The sequence below is a fragment of the Pipistrellus hanaki genome (genome assembly GCF_964339955.1).
Source record: "Pipistrellus hanaki genome assembly, chromosome: X".
Classification (NCBI taxonomy): Eukaryota; Metazoa; Chordata; class Mammalia; order Chiroptera; family Vespertilionidae; genus Pipistrellus; species Pipistrellus hanaki.
In genome coordinates, this window is record NC_140524.1 from 93,929,480 (window position 1) to 93,950,099 (window position 20,620).

General features: G+C 32.2%; 1 protein-coding gene across 5 annotated transcripts in view; it reads right to left on the reverse strand.

Annotated features, from left to right (window-relative positions):
- CNKSR2 (connector enhancer of kinase suppressor of Ras 2) overlaps window positions 1–20,620 on the reverse strand; it is a 240,265-nt gene that overhangs the window by 116,721 nt on the left and 102,924 nt on the right. For all 5 annotated transcript variants that reach the window (XM_084869473.1, XM_084869471.1, XM_084869470.1 and 2 more), the window contains exons 7-8: window positions 17,886–17,945; window positions 12,353–12,421 (exon numbers count right to left, since the gene is read on the reverse strand). In XM_084869473.1, the coding sequence (XP_084725599.1) occupies window positions 12,353–12,421; window positions 17,886–17,945 (129 nt within the window). The remainder of the gene's footprint in view (window positions 1–12,352; window positions 12,422–17,885; window positions 17,946–20,620) is intronic.

Sequence of the window (20,620 nt, forward strand, 5' to 3'; positions counted from 1 at the left end):
AAGGAATGTGGTCCTAGTACATCTCTGATTAATGTCTTCCATCTTTTCTTCTACTTCACAATCAATAACTATAAGTATTACCTCTAGGCTAAGTATTAGACCCTTTCTAATATTTCATGTGGTCTTCTTACAAAAAGTGCTTCTCTTCCCAGAGCTTCTATTATAATAACAATTTTCTATGGTTCTCAAATCTTTGTAACCATCCCTGCTTCCTATTCAGAACTCTACTGACATATTTCCAACTGTGCAGTTCATCCATACTAATAGCTACTGAATAATTAGTACCAATAATTCACTGTGCTAGATTCTTGACATCTACATTGCATTCCATATATCTATATCTATATCTATATCTATATCTATGTCTATATCTATATTTAAATATATATATATATATATTATAAGGCAAGCATCCTCCCTCAATATCCCATTGATAGTTCAAATGAATGTAACATCTAACTTTAAAACCAAATTCATTATCCCTACTCTCATTCGATAGCAACAAAAGTTCCCCATTACCATTTTTTAAATTTTCTTTATTGATTAAGTTATAACATATGTATCCCTATCCCCCCATTACTGCCCATCTCCCCCACTCATGCCCTCACCCACCCTGTTTTCTGTGTCCATTGGTTAGGCCTATATTCATGCATACAAGTCCTTTGATTCCCTCTGAGGTTTGATGGTCTGATCAGTTTCTCTGTCTCTGGATCTGTTTTTTCAAGTTTGGAGTATGGTCTCACTTATGATAGCCTGCCCTTTTAAATACATGTATCTTAAAGAATGGATCATAGCAACTAATGCCTCTTCTCACTGCCTTAGTTCTGGTTTTGGTACCTAATTGCTAGACTTACAAGAGTCCTAACTGGTTGCTCTGCTTCTACTCGTTCGTAGCTCCAAAATACTCTAAGTATTCTTCCCTTCAAGTCAGCTAAAAAATAAATTACTCTACAACCAATGGACACAAAACTCTGGGGAGGGTGGGTATGTATGGGAGGGGGAGGGCAATGGTAAAATATGTACACAGATAATAATTTAATTAAAAAAATAGAAATAAAAAAATAAAAGTGATGATTTAGATGTGAAAGACAAAGAATGTCCAGAGTAACCAAAAAAATTTGAAGACTAACAGTTACAAGCATTATTGAATGAAAGTGTGTGTCAAACTCAAAAACAACTCGCAGAAAGATTAAACGCTGCTCAACAAATGATCATTTGCAAGCAGTGGGAAAGATATTAAAGGAAGGAAAATAGGTGCCACATCAACTGAATGAAAGACAAATGGAAAACCAAAAAGTTAGCAGTAAAATGTTGCTTCAATGGCATGAAAGAAAGTCTTTATTGAATTGGATTTTGGCTGGCAATGAAAAATGGATTTATTTCGAGAATTCCAAATGCACAAAATCATGGCGTGATCCAGGTCAACCATCAACATCAATTGCAAGGCCAAATCAGAAAGAAGACAATGCTCTGTATTTGGTGAAATCAGGAAGGTATGGTGTATTATGAGTTTCTAAAACCAGGCGAAATCATTAATACTGATTGCTACTGACAAGAAAAGTTCGATTGCGACAGTATCCACAAATTACCTAAAATATGTGTAGCTAGCAATGGATATTACTTTGAATAAAGCACTTTTGACATTTCTCTTGAAAAAAAAATTACTCAAATAGGTCCTTTGTCAATATGGTCATAGCCATCTCCTATTATTTCTCCTTAATGTGGTTCTCAAATTTTAGCATGTGTTAAATTCATCTAGAAGGCTTGTTAAAACACAGATTGCTGTTTAAACTCCCAGAATTTTTTATCTAGTAGATCTGAGGTGGGGCCCTATAAATATCCTGTGTCTTTTTTTTTTTTTTAAAACAAGTTAGTAAGTGGTGCTGATACGTCTGGTCTGGAATCACAATTTGAGAACCGCTGTACTATACGAAGAGCTTCCTGAAGGCACTGACTCATTCATGTCTAGAATATTTTAGGTATTTAATATGCTAAGATTAGGTATTATAATTTATAAAATCAGTAAATCTTGTGTGCCTTCCATGCATTATGGATAATATAGTGCATGCAGCACAGTCTGTGCCTCACTATTGAGCAGGGGAAAGAGATGAGCAGGTAAATAAACCTTTAAAATCAAGTAAGAGAAGTACTTTAATAGGGTGAAAACAGGGTATAATGGGGTTCCCCAGCAAGGGCATCTAATCAGTCCTTGAGGGTTCAGAGAAAGTTTCTTAATAGTCTAAGCTGAATTTCTTAGGAGCTGGACAGGTGAAGGGGATGTGGAGGATGAAGGAGAAAAGAACACCATGAGACAAAGTATCACTAGTTGGAGGAATTTCACTAGTTTCATATGGGTATAAAAGTTGGCGTAGCAAGTACATGTTCTCCTCAAACACTGTGCATTTATTTATGGCCATGTCTTTGCAGAATCACTCTTCCTTTTTCTAGAATTTTTTCTCCCACCTATAAAATCTGACTTATCCATAATGGCTCATAGTAAATGCAATATTCATCATAAGGCCTCTTACAGCTAAAACCATATTTTTCTCATGTGGATCTCATAGCACACTGTGTATTTCTAGTGACATATTTTCACACACCACCTCTTACTAAAGCTATATGTTTTCTCACAACCCAGGCCTCTCTACCCATCCTCATAAACTGGATTTTGAGGGTCCCTTTTATTTATTTTTTTTGAGAAAAACAAACTCTTATTTATCTGGATAAACCTGAAATCAATAATGTGTCTTAAAGTTATAGTCATATTATTTGTTAATAACTTGACTACTGAGATGATATGGAGGCATGAGAGCACATGTTTCAGAGACAATAAAATGCCTTTAAATGGAAAGGGAGTTTAGTTTTGTGTGTAAAACGAAGATGTAGTATTAAATTTTTCTCTAAAATGATATAATTGATACTAAAACTATAAGTCATTATTTATCCCAAATTATCAAATAAACTTTCTTATACATGATATTTTAAAAAAATAGCTTTAATATATTGAGCACTCTCACAGTGATGTGATTATGACAAGGAATATAAAAATGGATCTAGTTTGTATTTGTCAATGAAAGATTCTGCATAATCATACACATTTTGTAAACACTGTTGAAGTTTTTCCCCAGAAAAAATATTTTGTAGTGGTTGTAAACAGTCCAAGTTTCTCTTCCTCAATATGTTAGTAGAATATTTCACTCACATGACATAAATGGGCTAGAATAAACCTTTTATAAACCACCATATGCATCTTACCCAAAATATATCTTATTATCAGCTATAGATGTTTTTTTTTTTTTTACATATGCTGAACTACTATAATAATATCTTCTTACTGTCTGAGATAGCAAATGCCAGTGTTTCTAAGTAGTTACTAGTTTATCATTTACTAGTTTACATGTTATCCCCAACGTGAACATTGACATGTATTTTACATACAACATAACAGGATTAAAATTGCTTAAGGAAATCTTTAAGGCATTCCCAAGTGTTAAAAGCCACAGGGATTCTGCTTTCTTGAGGATGGGGCTTGTAATTGTTTTGATCAGGCTGAAGCAAACACCAGAGGGTCCCAGGTGAAGGGTAACATAAGTGGGCAGGTCCTTGGACAATGGGTTGCCTGGATTAGGAGCAGAAGAGGCTTTGGGGTTGATGCTGAAGAGATGAGAGACTTCCTTTTCTCTTGGGACGAAATAGAGGGAAGAAGTTTTCTCTGACTCCTTTAGGACTTGCCCTAGCCTATCAGATTTCCAAACAACAGCTGGTGAATTATCTGACCAATATATAAAAATAATATCTACTCTATGGTCCCTAGTAGTCAAAGTTATAAATAGGCATAAAGGTAAGAATTTAAGCCTATCAACCTTCCTGTCACAGTTGCATTTGGAGATACAAGAAAGTACCTATATACCTAAACACAAGAAGATAGGACATTTCTTAAAATATTTTCAGAGGTATTATCCTTCATAAGACAAAGTACCAGATTCATTAACATTTATACATGCCTTTATGTATTCACATGCTCTTACTCATAGGCTGTAATTTATAAGTGATACCTCTCCACAAAGGAAATTTTAGATGCATGAGGTGTGCCTGTATGAATGTCTGATGATGACTCATGCTATACACAAACGTCCTTCTGCTCTTTTTAAAATCACTGAGGAGACTTAATTCAATATACAACCATCGCACCATGACTAATGACACTATACTTGCCACATTTTTTGGTGCTGAAGTATTTATTAGTGTTCTGTTCCTTTGAATTACTAAAAAGTTATTGAAGTATCTAATGAATTCAACATTTTATGCTGATAACTGCCTTTCTTTAGCATAACAAGCTACACGGAAGAAATGTCATACAGTTATAAATATTTCAGAAGTAATGAATTTTGATACACACAATATAATTCAAAGATGCATTAGAACTAAATCTTGAGTACCAATCTTCAGACTTCACCTTCACCTAAATTATTTCCCTCCCATAAAATACGAATGAGAAAGTCTTATATTACCCTACAGTTTATTTTGAGATTTCTTAATTTCATTATTCCACAATCTTTCATTTACTGAATAGAAATAGAGAATTACCCAGGGTTCAAATATAAAGGAAAATAAATTAAAAAGTATGTATTTAAGTAAATATATGCAAAAAGTGATTTAAATTTCAGCAAAATAATTTAAATAGGTAATTCAGAGTATTCAGAGATATGCCAAGGTGTCTCTATTTTAAATAAAACCTTAGTATTGATATTTTTACAAATATGACTAGAAGAGATTACCTTGGGAAATGATAAAATCAATATGCATTTGACAAGAAGAAATATGGAAATTAAGTTTTATTTTCATCAAGAAAAAAATCCGTAATTTTACATCTTTATTCAGAGAGGCACTATTATTAGTAGTTCATCTCATAGCTTCCTTCTTAACTTTAAAAGTCACTTACCCAGTGAATTAAGACTACATCAAGGCATTTTTTAAGGCGTTTTTAATGTGGTTTAATTTTACAGTTAAACCTGGACCAGTTGGAGCTACTCACAATTTGAATTTACAGGTTTTAATAATTAATACTTCTATGTGCATTTCACATAGTCATGTATATAATACACGTGTGGGTTATATTTAAAGAGAAAGCACAGAGAACATAATTTCTCACTGGTAAAACTGGATAGCGAGCTCAAGAGAGAAAGGAAAGTTGAGCACTACCAGAAGCTAGTAATTTTATTTTTGTCACCAGTTGCACAACATCTTCTTGGAGTCTTTTTCTGCATAACCAAGAAGTTATGAAGGTTAAATCAGATTTTTTTATGGACTCATGAGAAAGCTCAAGGAAGGAAAGAATAGTAATCATATTTTTTTTCCCTTTACGTTTTATGAATCACCCACATCCTTGTTGCCAAAGGTGATACATTTCCATATCCTTTTACTCTCATTATCTCCTTTTACTGATCATTTATAGTAATTTCAGCCTTAGTAACACTGATGTTTATGCATGTTTCAAACTGATAAAAAAAATCTGTGGGGATAGTTTAGCATCTCCAACACAAACTTTCTTTCCCTCCTTCCATTTCAATAAGACATGGGTAATGTTGCAATCTCTGAAGACCAACGGTTTGTTTGAGGGCTTCATGGTTCATATTCATATACGCTATAGAAAACTAAAGAGAAGCCAATTTTATTTTTCTTTCATCATCATTCTTGTGTCCTTTAACTTCTCCAAAACATAAAACGGAGTGAGTCTGAAAGCCTCTGCTAGTAGAAAGATAATCATATCAGAGTAAAAGGCTGGGGGAGCAAATCTTTGATCATACCACGAACCTCATTCCCCCACCAAAAGAAAACCAATGATATATTTTGAAAGAACCATAAGAATATAGTTTTTTTTAACTAAAAATTTTGTGAAGGTATTTACGTGGGTTAAAGTTTAAAACAATTTTGGGTTTGCATATATTTGGAAATCATTACATTTCAGCAATTCCTTCCTATATTTCATTTCTGTTCTTCTTGCAAAGATATTAGAAATATGTGTATTTTAAAATAAAAAGTAGAGTCCTAGTCACCAAAGCTAAGAGATAAAAGAAAGCATTGATATATAAAAATCTATAGTTCCTATTAATAAGAATTCTGAGAAAAAAATAAAGAAAATATACTTCTAAAAAATCATGCTTAAATTGAATTTAGAAATCCAAATGAAAATGGAATTAAAAATTAACCAAAACCCTAGTATTCATAAAGGAATATGCTTAAAAATTTATTAACTTTGCTATGAATAATATTTATAATGTCACTTACTGGTAGACATTTAACATAGATATGTTTATTTGAAAATACTCATAAATATTGCAATAGAAGTCTATATTTATCAAAACCAAACCAAAGCATGTGTATATATGCATATATACAGCTAAATAAACAACATTCTAAATCTTCTAAAACTAAAAAATTTAGTTTATGAACTTCTATCATGCTAATCAGAATGTTAATTTAGTGGATGAGGCCTATATTTTAATCCGATGACTAAATAACATAAAATGAATTTTAGATGGATTTAAGATTTTGCTTGAATTTCCTATATTATGGTGTTCTAAGGTGTTTTTACCTATCATGTAATGATTTGTTTTCATCAGGCAGTTAAATGATATCTATTAACACCCTTCCCCCCAGACCGAAATTGGATTAGGCAATTATGACTGGTCAATATTTGCCTTTTTGGTAGGGGTAGAAAAAGGACTGCAGTATTAATACTGACTTGCAAGTGAGTTGCACACTTAATAAGTAGGTAAGAACACCAGCCAATAGATCCATTTTAAACATACAGAATAATCATTTATAAGGAAATCGTTTTTAAAATTCCATGCAAAGTAACTAGATCATATTAAATATATTCTACACTGAAATGTAGTCTAATAATAAAAATAAATTGGGGTAACCATTTTTAAAAGCAATTACTCTTTTCCTGGTGAAGCTAGTAAGAATTCAATAAATAAGAAATAAGCAAATCAGGATGCAGAGATCTGCAGAGAAAATAAATCAGTTAATAGCAAGTTACTATTATTAAGTCATCATACAACTTAGGCTCTTTTATATGAAAACTTAAGATAATAAACAGAAAAATCATAGAATATTATATCGGATAATAAACTAATTTTAATTGATTTCTCTAGGCAAAATAAATCTATAGTTATATCAGTATGTGGCACTTGGAAGCCAATTTCCACACATGCTCATTAAATCCACAACGTTCAAGTAAAATAAAACAAAAAGTATGATCATATCATAAATGACACACTATAAAAGGTATAATCTGAAATAAAATATTACTATGAGTAACTGAAATCTATGATGCATTATTTCCTTTAATATTTAATAAATGTCTCTTCATGATTTTCTCTTCTTAAAGAGAACAATTCACCTGGTGTTTTAGAATACCAATTTCTTAGAATCCTAACACAGTATTTTAGTGTATTATAACTACTTATTTAAGCAACATATTAAACACCATGCTAATATAGTTAATCTCAGCAACATCTTGTGTTCGCCAGAATAAGATGTGAGGTGCATCAGAAATACTGCTGTTTGAGGTCTCAGTTTTCAATATTTTCCATATAAAGAATTATAAGATAAATACTTTCTCCTTTGACAAAGGAGAACAGAAGAAAATAGGCAAGAATAAAAACATTTAAGAGAAATAGTTAAGTGAGAAGAGATGAAGATGGTAAAGGAAAAATTAAATTAGAAGAAAAGTCTAAAAAATAAAGACAACAGTTTAGTACAGTGGTTGGCAAACTCATTAGTCAACAGAGCGGCAAACAGTGGCTTGTGAGCCGCATGTGGCTTGCAAGCCGCAGTTTGCCAACCACTGGTTTAGTAAATTAAAAATAGAGAGAGAAAGCACATCTATGGTTAGCCAATATCATGGTATTGACTGCTGAAGTCCAGGAGCAGGGTGGTAGGGTGAGAGGGAAGGTTAGGGAGAGCTGGGCTTTAACGGGTCAGCACACTGTCCATCCATTCTGACTACAGTGGCTATCCCTTTAATCAATACTGTTGTTCTGGGTTCAAGGAAGAGAATAGGGGGAAAAATGGAAGACTAGGATGAGAATAAGAGAGTAACGGAGACACCTTTGAGAATTATAAAAATGAAGTCAGAATGAACTTCACAGATGACACAATAGTCCTTTAATTTGTTCCTTCCCATCCCCTCCACACTCTGCCATCACCAGTTGAAATCTTGCTCAACAATGTTCACCATTTAGAGCTTGTGAGAACCACTAGCTTATAGTACTCATCTTCCATCTCTCCCTAGTCAATACCCAATATCCTGACTATTTGTTGCAGCCTATCTTCTTCTTAACCATCCCAAACTGGTTATTTTCCATTCCAGTAGCCTTTATAGCCACATCTATTAAATAATTTCTTGATGGATTGTAGTCACCAGGTTCCAGAAGACCTTTCAAAATAGGAATATTTTTTAATATTTACACAAAAATAAAAGGAATTTTTCCCAAATGTTGGATTCAACCATCACACATCTCACTCTTTTCAACTTATATTTCTAAGGAGAAAATATCTGTTTTTAGGATGGATGGAAGCTATAGAACACTTACACACCAAAAGGAGGATTAACAAGAAATTTAACAGATTCATTAAGGAATATGCCCAAATAGATAACTGTAAGTATTAAGTAGTCTCATCAGCTAAAAAACGAGTTAAAAGTGCATCATGAGGGCAGAGTTGCTGATTCAAGCAATGCCGAGGTATCTCCCAGAAAGAGGGATGTAGTGGCAGATGAAGTAGAAAAAATCCGGCAGCTTTTGAGGAGTTGGATCTTCACTGGCGGGGAAGACATGCAATAGGACTCAGTCTGCTTTGCTTGGATGTTCATGAATTTTTCTTCTTCCTACCTGGCAGCCACAGTTTCTCAGCCACAGAAGTGTGTTCATTTGAAAAGCTTAAAAGCCACTTATAATAAAAAATATAGCAACATGAAAAAGAACATAAAACTTCCAGTTTCATTTCAAATAAGAAAATATACTTAAAAAAAAAAAGAACAAACTTGAAACACACATCTAATTGGACATCTTGAAGATATACCATACTAGCAATTAAAAAAAAATAGTATTTGAATTCATCTATGATTCGTTCAACTTTCTCAGACTCTTAGGGGAAAAAATCAAATTGCTTTTCTATATATTTTAAAGTAAGCAATTTGAATTGAGAGTTTATATTGTACATTACTAACCATTACTAACTATAGTAGGAAATTTTGGAATTACAGGTGAATACTAACTACTAACTGAGGTAATAATATTTAAAATATAAGACTGAACATTTTTCTTTTCTTAATTGAGTCCAAATGATTAAAAAAATAATAACAATATCTCACTATTTTGGCCAATTAGTTACTGGATTAAAATATTAAATATATATTTCAAATGTGTTAAGGAATATTTTGATGTAATTATTATATCATAACCAACCTCTAATGTCCCTGGAAGGATAGAAAGGGTAACTGCAGACTACAAATAATTTATACTTTTTTCAGCCAATTTGTCTACCTACCAAATTTTTCTTAGTAAGAAAATCCAGAAAATTCCCATTTCACCATCTCTGAATATTGTCTAGTAAAAAATTAAAAGCACTATATAGGCCACAATGCAGGCTACAGGAAGAAAAAGAGGGCAGAGCAGGCTGTATTTTATGCAATGTACCCTTATTGCACAAATATGCCTCTCATTTGAACACAAAGATCTGGTAATTGATCACATTATTAAGGAAGACTATATTAATGGGATTAACATATTTTCTTATTAGAGAATGTCTTCATTGTTATCCAAAATCAATTAGTAGGTTCTAGTAGCAGTCTGCCAAGAAACTGGACTCTAATTGACCCAACTGTTATAGCAGGTAAAAGGAGAGGGAGGACAAAAATTAATTTTTATTAAGCCACTAATGTGTGCCTGGCATTGTGATATTTTACATATCTATCTGCAGGAAAGAAGTGAGAAACAATTTCAACACTATTTCTAATTTCAGTTCAGCTGATTCTACCCCAGTTATAGAAATTTTCACTTACTTTCCTCTTCTCTTATCCTTGGTCTCACTTAATCTCTCACTGAATCCTGAGATTTACTTAGATGATTGTTAGAATTCTTTCTCTTTTGTTTGATAATTTTATAATTTGAGTTTGGGGAGGGAGTATAATAAAACTAAAGTAAGAGCATGGGCCTGAGATTCATAGAGTTTTTAGTTGTGGGTAAGTTAGATAATCATTCTGAGTTTCAATTTTCACATACACCTTCTTTGTAGGATCTGTGTAAAGAATAAATGATAAAATAAGCAAAATACTTAATATTATGCTTGGCACACTACAAGAACTCAGAAAGTTTTGGCTATGATTATTATTGTTCTATAAAGGGAAAATGATTCTTAAAACCATAAGTCAGTTTCAGAGTGAAAACTGGAAGCAAGTTCCTCCAACCCTTATTCTGTGCAGTTTCCAACATTTTAGAATATTCCTGTGATGCAAAGATATATGTTCTCACAGTATTTAAATATCACCGATCCATATAGATTTTATTAGTTTACTTGTAGCTCTTAAAAACTTTCATATTCATTTGATAAATACCAGAATCTTTGCTCCACAGAGAGTACTCTTTATACAATTTATTTTTCATTAGCGAATAATTTCTACCCTCTTAGAATTGGCTAAAGGGAAATTGGTCCAACTATCCAATGGATGTCATGTTTGTTAAGGTCAATTTGGAGAAAAAAAGACAACATGAATCTAGGAGAAGCTGCCTGTCTAATAAAGCAGCTGCTTTACCCCACTACCCAAATCCTCATCCGAGAGGACAAGTTAACTTTAGTCAGGACAACCACTTTGTATAGTTTCTAGTAACGACAATTTTCTCATCATCAAAATTGTCATAGTGTAAAAAGGCTTTTTAAATTACCAACATTCTACATTGTTTCCTGTTAATCTCACACCCACGTGTTTAATTTTTAAACTTTCATTAACTTCTGTTCATTTAAATAATGAACTCATTAAATAAACATCACAACTTTAATTATCAGTTTTTAGGAGTCTCTCCAAAATATCACAAACTTTTCAATTTATTCAAAACCAACAGTAAAATGGCTTCTGCCTTAAGATCAGAATCACTGAGAAAGATCAGATTTTTCACACAAGTCTTCTAATCTCCCCAAAATAGTCTTTCTTTTTAAAATTTCTCCTATGATTAGAACATGCAAAAGCAAATTTAGTTAAACGTACAACAGGAAATTATTACTCACTCTGAAGAGTTAGTGACCTATAAGAATATTTACCGGAATAAAACAATTTTTCTCAAATGATTATTATATTAATAATCAGATTATTTTATCTACATTTTTAGATCATTTCATTTTGGCAGAGATAGGAGAACAAAGTGAACCAAGCTAGACACAAAATAGTCTAAAATAAAAATCATATAATGTTCATTTTCTAAATTGAGATTAAAAACAATAGCCCTTGAAAATCTACCATAGGCACAGAATGCCACAGTCATTCTTAGCCTAGAAAAGCATCCGTGAGGGTCATAAAGCAAGAAAATTTTATGAACTTATTGTAGCCCAGCCCATGTGGTTCATTGGTTGAACCAAGAGCTCACTGGTTTAGTTGGGGCTTATGCCTGGGTTGCAGGCTTAATCCACAGTAGGAGGCATGCAGAGGCAGCTGATAGAGATGATGTTTCTCTCTCACCAATGTTTCTCTCTATCCCTCTCCCTTCTTCTGGCTAAAATCAATAAAAACATATTTCTTTAAAAATAAAACTAACACAGCATCTCTCTTTTGGGAAATGAAGAGCTATTTCAGCTATTAATGTTTAAATATTTTTTAAAAATTGACATTTAAAATAAGTCAATATACCAAGAAATTTAATGAGCAAATCAATGCTAAAGTAGATGAAGGAAGGCATGCTATTATAAAACATATCAACTAGGTCATTAAATACTTTGTAAAATAAGACTTAAAATTGTATCAAGAAAAGGATGAAGGTGTATTTATTGTTACTTTAATTTCTATTCCAAAATTATTACCTCAGTCCCTGGGGTATATAATGTTATACTCTACCTGTCCATATAGCAATGTATATCTAACCTCAACCACCACCCACATTCCTCATGTTCTTTTAAAACTGTATCTCAACATTTCATCAAATAATTAAGAGGAATAGTCATTCAGATATGTTTTATAAAGGTTACTGAATTATTTTATACATAACAGGCATTTGATTTCACTGATATCCTTTTAAAGCTTTAACAAAACTTTATATTAGTGCCTCCCACTGACTCATAAAGTAATTATACATACCACAGTCTGATGGTTAACTTGAATCACTTCATCGCCAGCATGGATTTTTTTGCACCGATCTGCAGGTGACTAAATTTAACATAAAAGAAATGAAAAACAACATAAATTTTATCACTCATCTCCTCTCTCTAAAACAGTACAATAAGTTCATTTCTTTAAATTAGATCAATAATTCAATTATAATCTTCAAGGAACTAAGCTAACAAAAGTCTACTAATATTTAATATACTATTTGCATTCTATGTATAACTAATGGTAAAAAGTAGAAATGCAAACATATATAGATATTAATGTTATAAAAGACCAATATGTTTCTGAGAACATTAAGGGAAAATAACAACTGGTAGTAGCCAGTACAAACTTTATACAAATTCTACTAGGCTCTACTGGCAACTAGATAAAAAATACAATTAAAAACATTATGTTTTAAAATGCGGTCCTTTCTATTTAATACAAATAATTCACATTAACTTTAGCAAATAAGTACATGCTATGATCAGCATCAAAGCTCTGTCAACTGATGATTAGATTACTAATTTATTTGATAATTAATACTATCAATTCTGAATAACTTAGAAAAGCATGTTAATAGATGAATAGCCATTAGTTCAGGTACATTATATAACATTCTCTATCTAAATGTCTAATTACAAGAACGTTCCATTTCATATTTTTCATACAGTGTAATACATTGGCAAACAAAACCACAATAAACAAACTAAAATGCCTACATTTCCACAAGAGGTAATAATTCCATCAATTGCTAAAAATTCTAAGAAATTATAAACAAAAACAAACAAAAGCAAAACCAACTTGGATAAACTAATATTGACAAATTTATGAAATCTTTAGAAAACTAAAATGAGATTTAAGATGGAAATTTTATACTAGTAATATAGGTATGGATAGTAAATTTAAAATACTATTCTTTCTTTTTCTCTAAGTGACTACTAATTATTGATTATACATATTGCAGTATGTATGAACTTTTGAATATACAGAAAAAAGTGTTTTAATGAAAAATATGTTTGTCTATTTTTATGTATGTATTAATTTATCAAACACAACTACTAGTATAAACAGTATAGTATTTATTCATTAGAATCTATTGAAAGCTAATGAAGAATGATATGATGATAGAATTACAAGGTAAAATGCTACCTTTGAGACCTTAGAAAGGATTTATTTTAAAATGATTTCTAGTTCCTTTTTAAAAATTCACTTCCAATTATTTAAAAAACAAAAGTCAAAACAATATTAACCATAGTTCAACAAATTTCAAAATTCACGAAACAATTATTTGCCCTAGGCTAGAATTCAAGACAAAGTGAGTTCATAGAAAATTCTAGTTTGAACAAAGTAATAACACAAGTATACAATTAAGAGAGTAATTCATCTAGGATGTTACCCAACCATAAGAATGGTGTCATAAGAAAAATACTGTATTTATTTTACAGTATCTTTAGGAGGTGGGAATATTATCAATTGAGACAAATAGCATGTAACAATTCTTTAAAGTGTGTAAATCATCACTGTAATAGAGCTGTAACTATAGAGTCAGTCCTTGTGCTATCTGGCTAACAATTGATTTTTTAAAGGACAGTATTAAAAAAAACATCAAGCTAGTGGCTCCAATCATGATATAAAAGAAAATGATAGTTGATATATAAAATTCAAGGAAATGGAAGTGACTTTTTGCACAGATAAGTAAAAAAGGGACTAAGTGCTATAAATTATAGACTTCCAGTTTTAAAAGGGATCCAAAATATCATTTTGTTTAAATCTCTCATTTTCTATATGAGAAAATAAGAAACTAGGGCACAGCAAGCAAAGTAACTTAGTCAGTTTAGTGAGCAGCTAATGATAAATGACGCCTAATGATAAATGACTGAGGGCACCAAAAACAGTAAAAATTCTTTTTACAAAAAAGAAGAATTGTGACAGACTATTAATATTTGGTTCATATCTGTACTCACAGAAACAATTTTTCTTTGATAACTTGTCCACTTATCAAATATTCTAATTACTATGATCAATGCATAGTACTCAACTTTTATTTTTTAGACAATAAACAATACAGGGATGATGTTCCTACCAATTCTTCAAGATACAGTTCAAAATCTTAATTTCTGTTCTCTGATTTCACTTGGCAGTATTTACTATTCTTTCCTTTGTCCATCCATGCAAATTTTACAGCCTGTTCATAGATAACCCCCTACTTGCACTCTTAAGGACAAAGCTAGTTTAATTATTAAACTCTTTCAATATCTAGGCCCGTGCTTAAAATATAACAAAGGTTTGTTAAAACGAAAAAATGAAAACACAAGTATATGAGAATGATCAACCAATGAAAAGCATATAGTTTACAGTATCTCACTGCATTAAAAAACTTAAATAGTTCCAACATTCATTTAAATGACATTCTTGATCCCATTATATAAAAAACCCAAAAGACTCCATTAAAAAACTAATTGGCTTAATAAATGAATTTGGCAATGTAGCAGGATACAAAATTAACACCAAGAAATCTATGGCATTTCTATACACCAACAGTGAGTTTATAGAAACAGAGACTAAAAAAGCAATTCCATTTACGATCGCACCAAAAAAATTAAGATACCTAGGAATAAACTTAACTAAGGAAGTAAAGGACCTATTTGCGGAAAACTACACGACACTGAAAAAAGAAATAGAGGAAGATGTAAACAGATGGAAGAACATACCATGTTCATGGATTGGTAGAATCAACATCATCAAAATGTCCATACTTCCTAAAGCAATCTATAAGTTCAATGCACTCCCCATTAAAATACCAACGGCATATTTCACTGACCTAGAAAGAACTCTCCAAAAGTTCATTTGGAACAATAAAAGACCCCGAATAGCCACAGCAATCCTGAGAAAGAAGAGTAAAGTAGGAGGTATCTCAATACCAGACTTCAAACTGTATTACAAAGCCACTGTTCTCAAAACAGCCTGGTACTGGCACAAAAACAGACATATAGATCAATGGAATCAAATCGAGAACCCAGATATCAACCCAAATCACTATGCTCAATTAATATTTGACAAAGGAGGCACTAATATACAATGGAGTCAAGACAGTCTCTTCAATAAATGGTGTTGGGAAAATTGGACAGATACATGCAAAAGAATGAAACTAGATCACCAACTTACACCATACACAAAAATAAACTCAAAATGGATACAGGACTTAAACATCAGACGGGAAACCATAAAAATACTTGAAGCATCCACAGGCAACAAAATCTCAGACGTATGCCAAAAAAACTTCTTCACTGATACTACCCCTAGTGCAATGGAAGCTAAAGAGAAAATAAACAAATGGGACTACATCAAAATAAAAAGCTTTTTTACAGCAAAAGAAACCATCAACAAAACAACAAGAAAGCCCACTGTGTGGGAGAACATATTTGCAAATGTTACCACTGATAAAGGTTTAATCTCCAACATCTACAAACAGCTTATACAACTAAATAAAAGGAAGATGAATGATCCAATTAAAAAATGGGCAATGGACCTAAATAGAATATTTTCAAAAGAAGACAGAAGGAAGGCCAAAAAGCACATGAAAACATGCTCAAAGTCACTAATTTTCCGAGAGATGCAAATCAAAACAACAATGCGGTACCATCTCACACCTGTCAGAATGGCCAACATCAACAAATCAACAAACGACAAGTGTTGGCGAGGTTGCGGAGAAAAAGGAACCCTCGCGCACTGCTGGTGGGAATGTAGACTGGTGCAACCACTGTGGAGAACAGTGTGGAGTTTCCTCAAAAAACTGAAAATGGAACTCCCATTTGACCCAGTAATCCCACTTCTAGGAATATATCCCAAGAAACTTGAAACACCAATCAGAAAGGATATATGCACCCCTATGTTCATAGCAGCACAATCTACAATAGCCAGAATTTGGAAACAGCCTAAGTGTCCGTCAGCAGATGATTGGATCCAAAAACTATGGTACATCTACACAATGGAATACTATGCTGCCATAAAAAAGAAGGATTTCTCATCATTTGCAGCATCCTGGATGGAATTGGAGAACATCATGCTGAGTGAAATAAGCCAATCAATGAAAGAGAAACACCACATGACCTCACTCATTTGTGGATAATAAAGAACATTACAAACTGGTGAACCATAAGATAGATATAGAGACAGTATATCAACAAGTAGTCTGTCAAGTTACAGTGGGGACGGGAGGAAGATCTGGGGGAGATAATAGATCAACCGAAGGACTTGTATACATGCATATAAGTGCAACCAATGGACACAAAACTCTGGGGAGGGAGGGGATGTGTGGGAGGGAGGGAGGGGGTAAAAAAAAAATCAATAAAATATATTAAAAAAAATAATAATAATAACAGAAGTGAAGTGAGCACAGCAGCCTAACTCTAACTTATTATTATGTATTTCATCATTCACAGAAACCAGGAGATGCAAGGGAGATGACAAAGGGGCTCAGTAAATAACGTAATAGGAGATTTAGGTGATCATGTTGATTTTTTAAAAAGAAAATGCTAGTAAAATGTTGAGAGCAATAAAACTTGAGATTAATCCACCTCGGTCTTCTTTGAAGGAATACAACATAAGCATGCAATTTGTCAGAATTTCTAAAAGGAAAAAAAAAATTCAAAGCTTTGCACCTCCTTGAAAGAGTAGGATGGAAATCAGGGACAACCCAATGCAGGAATAATGATTTATTATGCAATTCAAGTCTATTATACTGATCCTATTAATGCCCAACAGGATCACTTCACATTGCTGTAGCTCTTATAGCATAGTCTTTCACATTTATTAGCTTATTTGATTTTCCCAACTTAGTGAGGTATGTGGTACATACGATATTATTTCCAACTTATAGATCAGGAAAACAATTTAATGAAAGGGTAAGTGATCTGCCAAAAATTACACTGCCATTAAGCTGCAGAACTGCTTGTAGGACCTAGCACCAGGGACTCACTCTGACCCACTGCCAGCAGTAGTTCTTACTGGCTGGGTCTGAGAATTTGCATTTCTAACAAGTTCCCAAAAGAGGCTGATACTGCTTATCCAGGAAGATCCTCACTGTGAAAACCATTGAGCTATATCATGCTTCATCCACTAAATTAAGCTGAAATATACACCAAGTATTCAGAAAGCATGACTTATCTGATGTTTCTTTCTTGTGTGAGCTAAGTTTCTTAATATAAATAAACAATTTGACAGATGGAGATGGATTCTTTTGGATGTCACAATAACTTGTCATGAACCAGAAAATACTTATTAACAAAGACAAATCTCTGGCTGCAAACAGAAAACATCTGATTTACTTTAAGTAAATAGCTATTCTAAACTAAATAAACTAACTGAAATTCTCCCAAAGACATAACTAACTCAATGTCTTTTCAGTTTTGTCTCCTAATTAGTTCATGCCCTCAAAAGTCAATTATGTAATTATATGAGACATGTAAGCTGTTTAACAATACAAGGAAAAAGCAAACCTTTGAAATGTTACAATACTTACATTTTCTGTAGTTCCAGTAATTACATGGAGGCCATCATACGTTGATTTAATATACATACCCTAAGAAAAAGACAGCATCAGAAAAACAGTGAAGCAACTGGAATATTTCCAAATATATCATAATCTCATTTACAAAAATTACCCTATCAAATTATTTTGCTGAAAAAAATTTTAAAAATTTATATTTCAATTACAATTTATATTCAATATTATTTAGTATTAGATTTAGGTGTATAGAGTAGCAGTTAGACAATGATATACCTTATAAAGTGTTCCCCCTGATATTTTCAGTACACACCTGATACCATACATAGTTATGACAATACTATTGACCGCCCTATCAAATTAAAATTGCCACATGCCCCAGGAATGAATCCATGATTCAATAATGCTGTCTTTTAAACTGGTAAGAAACTCTTATCTGAATGTGCTGACTTTTAATGTTTGCTCCCCAAAAAGCTATATACAGCTTAATCAAATAAATACTTGTTAAGTGAATTGCCTATAAAACTTGTAAAATGCAGTATCATAATGCAATACTCTGAAGAAAGAACACACCTCACTCTCCCCCACCCCCCAATCCGTATTATATGTTTTGTGGCAAAATAAAAGTTACAATGAAAAATTCTAACATTGGTATGTTATTAGCTTATTATAATTGATACATATTACACAATAAAAAGTAGGCTTCTACAGAGCCACTTCAACTACAACTATTGAGACAGAAGAGTGATAAAATACTTGTAAGATCAACATTTTTTCTCCTGCTCTTTTGTGGTATCCTGCATTTTCTGCCTTTAATTCTTATTGATGCCATTTTAATAATTACATCAAATCATCTCTATATCAATAATTAAGAGGTAATGTGTGGCAACCACTTCTCCCAATAAAGAGGATGGGATTTCATTTTTCCATTTAAATAAAGTCATTTTTGAAAAAGCTTCATTAAAATTAAAGAATATTCAGGAATCCTGAAATTGTATAAGCTTTTAGAGCAAATAAAAACTCTAAATTATGGACACTGATAGGACTTTAAAGGAAAAAATATCACAAGAAAACATTCATATTTTTAATTTTAAAATATTTTTATTTAAGCAAATCAGAAAAAAATAGATTATTCAGTGAATGGCTTTTTTTCCTTTCTAAAGATTCCGTTACTTTAAATGCTCTTTGGGAAAAAATTACCTGAGCATTACATATAAAAGTGCTTTGCATTGCAAAATACTGATTTCAATAAAAACCAATTTTAATAAACGTGAAATATAATGTTAATTTCCCATATCTTTATGATAGTTATATATATAAAGGCCTAAATATACATGTGTTTTCATTGATAATATGCAAGAAATAAAAACAAGAAGCAGTAAAGTTGATGGTATGGAATTATTAAGAAGTCACCATGTAGATTTTATTTCTGAAAAGTAATTTAATAATCTCATTGTGTTCAAAATGTTGGTAACGGTTCTAAAAATGCCTGAGCCTGGCTCTCCAATGTGAAACAAAATGAATGTTATTTTAAAAGATGTTTACTTACCTGTGAACTCTAGTTTCTTAAATGAAAGTTCTTCACTATGTAAAATAAATTACTAACCTCAACACAAGTACAAATAGAAATTAATTAAGAAATTGGTTAGTAGTCCTTGACTATGACCATATGGTAATATTCATGCTTACATTGGTAACAAGTGTAAGACATACTTCTGAAGTTATTTAGTCCATTATATATTGGAAGGTAACTATAAGAGTGCTATTATATTATAGAACTCAGCAGAGGAGAGGACACAATTCTTAGTTATTCCCCCCTCCCCTGAGAATTAACAAAATTACATACTTAAAGGATCTTAAAGTGTATTTGTAAGAGATAAACACTAAATTTGGTTTTCGTTTTTATTTTTTTTATTTTTTTTAAATAGAGGGATTGTGAGAAGATAAAGTGAAAAAAGACAGTGAAAAAACCAAATATATATTTCTTGGATATAATACCTTGTTAAAGTGTGCCAGGGACTGTTTTAAGTATTTGACATTCATTTCACAGCAGCCTTTGAGGATGAGGAATCTGCCCAAGGTGGTGAAGTCAGTTTTTAAGCCCAAGCATTCTGACTCCATACCATAGTCTCAACACGAGGCTCCTAATTTATTGATTAATAGTTAGGACAATTGTACACCTTCACTTTTCTTATCAGAATTTAATATTTGACAACTATAGGTATTAAAGTCAAACATGAACTGTTCAACATTTATTCTTAAAAACTAAGAACTCTTAACTTTATTTTTATTGTTGATACTGTTACAGATGTCCCCATTTCCCCCATCCCCTTGACCACCTCTACCTAGCCCCCACCCCCATTTCCCACTGGCCATCACCTTACTGTGTCTGTGTCTATGGGTTATGCATATATGATCAGCACACATGTATTATGTGCAATGTGGTTATAAAGAGTAACTGAATATGGTGTTTTACAAATTTACTTTAATCACCCATCTCTTATGACAATGTAAGGTAAAGTTGAATATATTTCTCTCCACACTTCTTTCAACACTGTGCATTACTGATTATGAATTAGTGTGTTGACAAGAGCTCTAAATAACCTTATAAATAATTAGATCATAGAGAAAGTCTAGTATCCTAAGATAAATGTTTAGAAAAAGTCATTATACTTATTGGGATAATAAAAACTCATGGAGATAATCTAGTTATGGCTCTGGAGATAAAAATCTATGTGTAATTATTGTGC